This window comes from Penaeus chinensis, chromosome 19, assembly GCF_019202785.1.
Source record: "Penaeus chinensis breed Huanghai No. 1 chromosome 19, ASM1920278v2, whole genome shotgun sequence".
Taxonomy (NCBI): domain Eukaryota; kingdom Metazoa; phylum Arthropoda; class Malacostraca; order Decapoda; family Penaeidae; genus Penaeus; species Penaeus chinensis.
This window is the reverse complement of record NC_061837.1, coordinates 31055505-31063004: the sequence shown is the minus strand read 5'-3', so window position 1 is coordinate 31063004 and position 7500 is coordinate 31055505. Positions and strand designations below refer to the sequence as shown.

The 7500-nt window shown below is 33.2% G+C and overlaps 1 protein-coding gene across 4 annotated transcripts in view; it reads left to right on the top strand.

Annotated features, from left to right (window-relative positions):
• The window catches only part of LOC125035165, a 54792-nt gene that overhangs the window by 33717 nt on the left and 13575 nt on the right, over positions 1–7500 (top strand). For 3 of the 4 annotated variants that reach the window (XM_047627375.1, XM_047627377.1, XM_047627374.1), the window contains one exon: positions 270–440. In XM_047627375.1, the coding sequence (XP_047483331.1) occupies positions 270–440 (171 nt within the window). The remainder of the gene's footprint in view (positions 1–269; positions 441–7500) is intronic. The other variant, XM_047627376.1, reaches the window with a different exon arrangement.

Below are 7500 nucleotides of genomic sequence, written 5' to 3'. Positions count from 1 at the left end.
ATTTTCAGAAAGTAGCAGGCTTTCATTTTCTATTTATTGTGTGAACTATTATGGAGATATAGATTCCTGACTATATTATGCAACACAAGAGACATTGCCCAACATGAGATAGAAGCTTACCTCCATTTTTTTTAATTTGTTAAAAAGATTGTCTTATATCTACAGTGAGCCTCTCTTCATTAGTCCTTCATTTTGTATCACTTTGTATATTCTTTCCCATTAATCCCTTTAATATCCCTCCCCACCCCCTACATATTAAATTTTTCCAGGCATCTTCCCATGGCCCCCGTTTTGTTACTCAAGAAATGTTGCAACATTCCCGGCAGGCTTCGCTTCCCCAGATGGTGCCACCCAATAGCTCTCCGTTAACCACAGCCCTCAACGCCCCCATGGTAGCACCTCCCACACTTGCTCCTCTTGCAGCTCTTCTTAACCCAGAGGTACGTTTTGATTTATTTCTTATTTATTGTTCACAGAGTATTACATCTAATCAAACACTGTTGTTTGAGACAGTGCTAAGTATGGAAAATGCTGAATATTCTCCACAAGATAAGTTGAGATACGACTGTATAATAAATAAATTCTCAAACCAAGAGACTGGCCTTGATTGTATATATATCAAGATCAAAAAGTAGATGGGAAAGTATTTTTAAATCATTTACACAGGGATGGGAGCATTGGGTTGAAAAAATGATAAGTGATTTGTGACTATATTTGCATTGCTATACTTCTAAAGAATTACTAATGTGAATATTTGAATACCATAGAAAAGAAAGAGACAATAAGAAGGGCATACACAAACAACGATCAAATGTTTGGTAGCCCATTTAACAGGAGGTTATTTTGCTTCTCTTGGGTCTAAATACAGCATTCACATATCACCTACTGAGTTAAGTAAAAATTGGCAATAAATTTTGTAATTTGAAAGATTTTCATTTATCTGATTAATTTAGAATGATTTATTACAGATTATTTTTAAACGTGATAGTATTAGATAGTAATTGTCTAGCAAAAATAAATCATAGTTTTATCCCAGTTTTAGCTAATTATGCATGCACTAAGTGATATACATTCATGCACATTCAAAATTTCATACTTGTTCATCCATGTAAACACACTTACAGTTCCCTACATTGCATTACTTGTATATGTAGTATTCCATAAGTGGAGAGGTCAGTCTCTAATAATGACTGACAAATATCTACAACAGGCAAGAAATCCAATTCAGAAAATGATGTCACAAAGTCATCACCATTCCAATTAGAATACTTAGAATCAAAGATTATTATAATATGTTTATTCCCTGGATCCAGTTGCTTGATGGCAATCACCTGGACCAAAATACAGATGTTTGGCTTACATTAGCAGCATCTCTGCTGAGTGTGTGATTAGTTTTCATTTTAAGTAACAAGACTCTATGCCTCCCCTTTTTAATGATTTTAGCTTTTTTGCCATTTTACAATCTCCCAGGCAAAATAGCAGGATGGTTGCCAGAAGTCACTGGAATAAGTAACACCAAAAGATTTCTGATAACATCACTGAGGGGTTAAGGAGACATCACATATTTTGAGCAATAATGTTGGTATTGGGCAAGACATTGTAATGTTTCCAAACTTTTTAACCTGTTTCGGACGGGCCACGTGTACTGGCGTCATAACTAACTGCTTGGTCTGCATTGTTCGCCTGTACACGTGGCAAAGCATCAGAGCGTGTGGAGCATACCTGGTGGTGATGGGTTAACATGAATTTAACTGGATGTTTTGCTGCCCATGCATTGCCTAAAATCCAGGTCCTAGGCTTACTTAAGTGGCCACTCTTACTGGTGTACGGCTTGTAAGTAGAGTACACACGAACACTCATTCTGTGTCAAGACTCCTTGCCTCCCCCTTGCAATGTTATTTCTTTTTCTGCATATATATATATATATATATATATATATATATATATATATATATATATGACACATATATGTTTGTGTGTGTGTGTATATATATATATATATATATATATATATATATATATATATATATATATATATATATATATATATATGAGAGAGAGAAAGAGTGAGAGTGAGTGTGTGTGCGTGCGTGTGCGTGCGTGCGTGTGCGTGTGCGCGTGCATATATACATACATACATTCATACATTCATATATATATATATATATATATTTATATTTATATATTTATATATTTATATATTTATATATATATATATATATATATATATATATACACATATATGCATATATATATATATATATATATATATATATATATATATATATATATATATATATATATAATATATATATATATATATATATATATATACACACACATATATGCATATATATATACATATATGCATATATATATATATATATATATATATATATATATATATATATATATATATACACATATATGCATATATATATATATATATATATATATATTATATATATAAATACACACATACATACATATATATAATTTTCTTCTCCATTTTCTTTTTCTTGTTGTTCTTTCTCCAATTTTCAAATGTCTATATTCTGTTTTTGTTGTTGTTGTCCTTGTTGTCATCGTTGTAATAGATTAATGCAGTAGAAAATGGTTCTAAAGATACTGACTGAAACAAAAAATTGATGGGATATCCATGACTTTTCTTGACACTCGGAGCTGCTTTAGTAGGGAATCAGCTAGGTGCTCTATATATTCAAGTTTGATATTGTCCCAAGTGTCCTGAATGCCAGCTTGAATGCGCAGAATGGAGGATGTGTCCCTCTCCTTTAAATGGTGCTTGGTGTATGCCCAGAAATTCTCTATAGGATTTATATCTGGAGAGTTTCCTGCCCAAGGTTTTAGCAATCTTACATTACAAAATTCAAACCAATTCACTACTAATTTTATGGTATGACACAGTGCCCCATCCTTCATGAAAACATCAGCCTCACATTTTGACAAACAGTCAATTTTCTTGGGTAGAATCATTAATTTTCTAGCCCATGATATAAAAACAACCCCAAACCATAAGCAAGTCTGTTTAACTTTGTGGCTTATGTTGCGGGGGTCAGTGGGGTCACTGCCAGAGTGGCTATACACTCTTCCTCTCTGGTTGTCAGTCGCCTCATCTGACCACAATACTATCCACCACTCATTAATTCCCAATCTTTGAATTGGAATACAAAAGCTAGACTTAACACATTGAGCATGTGTTAGCCATGGTTTATGCAGTTTTACAATGAGGGCACCCTAGTTTTTGTTTTATCCTTCTCCTCCTCCTAATATTCCTTTCCATAATTTCCCAGCTTATGATCTATGGGGTACGCCTGTACACGCAGTAACACACCAGAGCACTTCAAGTGCTCTGGCGATGTAGCAGACTCCCGCACCCAGTGTCTGCTTGTTACCAGAAATTTGTAGAGTTTAAATTTCTCATTTATTTTTTTGACCTGTCAGCATTGGGTTAAAGTCTTCTGGCTTGCTTTCCCCTTAGGCCCTGCTGGCTTGTGTGGGGGTGAGGGGTCAAGGGATCCAATAGCACGTTGTCTAAGTGACAGTCCTGTATTTGCTGCTATTTCTTTGTAGTATGCGTTCTTCACCATTGCACATACAGCTACAGTCTGAGCTTCACTCAGCAGCTTTCTTGGCTCCATAATGGATAGAAATGAGGAGGAAGTGAGAATGGGTGACAGTGAAAATGAGGCACTAATCAGGGCGCTAGTAAACAAAAAATAATCCTACACAAAGGCAGTCGGCTCAGTAGAGTTGAGAAATACCACTATTTCTCTGAATGTTGCAAATAAAAAGCAAAGAGAGGTGGTAGACTGATGTATGTGTATATATATGTATGTATACATGTATGTGTTTATATATATATGTATATATACATCTATGTGTATATATACATGTATGTATGTATATGTATGGGTATATATACATGTATGTATTTATATATACATGTGTGTGTGTGTATATATATATATATATATATATATATATATATATATACATATACATATGTGTGTGTGTATGTGTGCATATATATATATATATATATATATATATATATATATATATATATATATATATATATATATGTGTGTGTGTGTGTGTGTGTGTGTGTGTATATATATGTATGTTTGTATGTATGTATGTATGTATATATATATGTATGTATGTATACATGTGTGTATATATACATGGTTTTATATATATATATATATATATATATATATATATATATATATATATACACATATATACATACACATATACATATACATATACATACATACATATATACATACATATATACATATATATATATATATATATATATATATATATATATATACATATACATATATACATACACATATACATATACATACATACATATATATATATATATATATATATATATATATATATATATATATGTATGTGTATATATATGTGTGTATATATATATATATATATATATATATATATATATATATATATATGTATATGTGTGTGTGTGTGTGTGTGTGTATGGTTATATATATATATAAATATATATATATATATATATATATATATATATATATATATATATATATATGTGTGTGTGTGTATATGTGTGTGTGTGTGTGTTGTGTGTGTGTGTGTGTGTGTGTGTGTGTGTGTGTGTGTGTGTGTGTGTATGGTTATATATATATATATATATATATATATATATATATATATATATATATATTACACATATACATAATCATCATCATCATCAGCCTAAAGCAATCTATTGCTGGATGTAGGCCTCTCCCACTATTTTCCAACTTTGTCTGTTTTGCATTTTTTGTTTCCAGTCTTGGCCCCCAAATTTCGTTATTTCATCACACCATCTTGTCATCGGTCTGGCCCATGGCCTCTTTATGTTGTCTATAGCCCAGTCTGTTGCTTTCTTTGTCCATCTGTCTCTGACATATATGACCCATTTCCATTTTTTCATTATGTTCCCAAGTGCATCTCTTAGGGTAATTCCCAGCATCAACCTTTCATCCCTTTCTGGGTACTTATTAGTTACTTTTCCAGTGATTTGGTTGTAGTCCATGTTTCTGATCATAGGTCATAACTGAGAGGATGCATTTTTTAAAGACTTTACTTTTTAAACATAATGGCAAGAAACCTCTTAATATAGTACTGTTTCTGCCAAAGTCACTCCAGCCTAGACTGATGTGTTACTTAATTTCCTCTTCACTAGATGTATTTGTCTCTATGAGTTGCCCTAGATATATATATATACTTGTCCACTACCTCTAGTGCTTTACCTTGTACATGTATTTGTTCAAATTCAACTCTACTGTTGAATATGATCTTGTTTTTTTTCTTGTTCATTCTAAATCCAACTTTCAGACTTTCTTTATTCAGATTATCTCTGTTTAGATCATTTTATCCGCTTTTTTATGTATCAAAAGAATTGTTGCATTTTTCCAGGTTTTTGGAATTTTTTGTTGGAAGGGTATTTATTATAAATATTGGCTAGTATCACTGTTGCAATTTCTCTTGCATCTATTATAAGGTCTAAACTAATTCTGTCTTCAACTGGTGTTTTTCCTCTTTTCATGCCTTTAACCCCTTTTTTCTTCTTCTTCTTCTTCTTCTTCACCCGTCAGTAAGGGTAAAGCGCTCTTTTTATTTCTTCTGCCGTGATGTTACTGTCTCTAGTTACTGCAGTTGCTTTCTGTCTGTGGCTGTTCATTTGAATTGTATTGATCCCTGTAAAAGTCTTCCTTTATGCTTGTGATTTCATTCTTATTATTTGTCACTTCTCAGTCTGGTTTCTTTATTGCATACATTTGATTTCTTCCTACTCCAAGTCTCCTTTTAGCTGTTTTCATGCTGGTACCTGAGTTCACTGTTTCATTTATTATTTAACCCCTTGATGAAAGATCAATGACTTTGAGCGCGGGAGTTCGGTACATCAAGCCAAATCACCGGCTCATAGTGCTTTGGCACACTGCCGCCGCGTACAGCCGCATGCCACAGATCAAGCAATTTGTTTTGATACCACACGGTGTGACCCGTCGGGAAGGGGTTAGGTATTGAATTTCCATACATCATTTTTTTTTTTTTTTAATCTTTGTTAGTTCAGCTTATTCTATTATTTCCCTGTTTGATGATACTTTCATGACCTTACATTTTTGCATAAACTCTTTGGTTTCTAATGAGAGCTTACTTTAATTTGGCCTCTGACCATTCTATGATCACTGCCAACATTTACTTTATTAATACCTTCCACATTTTTTACTATATTGCGTGTATTTGAAATTATGAATGAATGTATTCATGATATTGAGTGATCGAGCCTCTGCAAAATTGATTAGCATTTGTCCCCTTTCATTCCTAGTACCTAATCTGTTACCATTCTTGGTGATCCCAGCATAAAATTATGGAGGTGGAGGTGCATGTTATATACCATACCACCTTTGACTTTCTAGTTAATATTTCAGTCCTTAAAAACAAATTGAATGCACACAATTTGTGATGAGCGATTCTGAGATGATTATTAATATTTTTGAGAGGAAATTTATTACTTGGAAGAGAAGTTATTCCTAGTACAGGAATGAAAGATTATTAAAATGAGTAGGCATAGGTGCATTTTAGATAGTAACTGAAGAGCAAGAAGTTTTCACTAACATTGGATATACATTTTTTTTTCTTAATTTATTATTTTTTTATTTATTTATTTTTTTTATTTATTACCTGATCCCAACGGGTCACATGAACCGCCATAATAACAAACTGCTTGGTCTGCGGGGTATACCTGTACGCACAGCGATGCGCCAGAGTGCGTGGAGCGGGACGTTCCACTGGGTGTGGTGGACTCCCGCATCCAGTATCTGGCCGTTTCCAGAAATCACCACAGTTTATCAGGCTCAGGGACTTCTGTTACTCAAATGTGACAGGTTAATGGAATTGCAGTTGTCTTTTTAAGTCTAAGAATCAAGTGATGGTATAACTAAAATTAATGAAAAAGACAAGATAATGAAAGAAATTTGGTGAAGTAGCTCATGTACAGTTGATAATTTAGGCTCCTTTCCAGTACTGACTTTCATCTTTTGTTGCTGACATATCTGTATTCACTAACTCGTTAGCAATGATTGACTTGCTATCATGTCATGACATATAATCACATATTCTGGTTGACAGCTCTGTCACAGTCATGAGTCCGTCTCAATTGCTAGCATTTGAGATGGACAATTAATGGCTTAGGTGTAGACGAGCCTATGAACCCCTTGGAACCAGTTGTGTCATGACAATCATGTGACCAAAATTTTGGGCATTAGTTGTACATGAGCAGCCGCTTTGCCAGGTGCACATTTGTGTGGTGACAACCCTTTGTGCCTCCTATTTACAATGTTATTTTCTCTATTTAGCTTTTTTGTAATTTTACAATATTTATATTTGACATTTGATTTGCAATATCCTGATGGCAATAGACTGTTTTCCTTG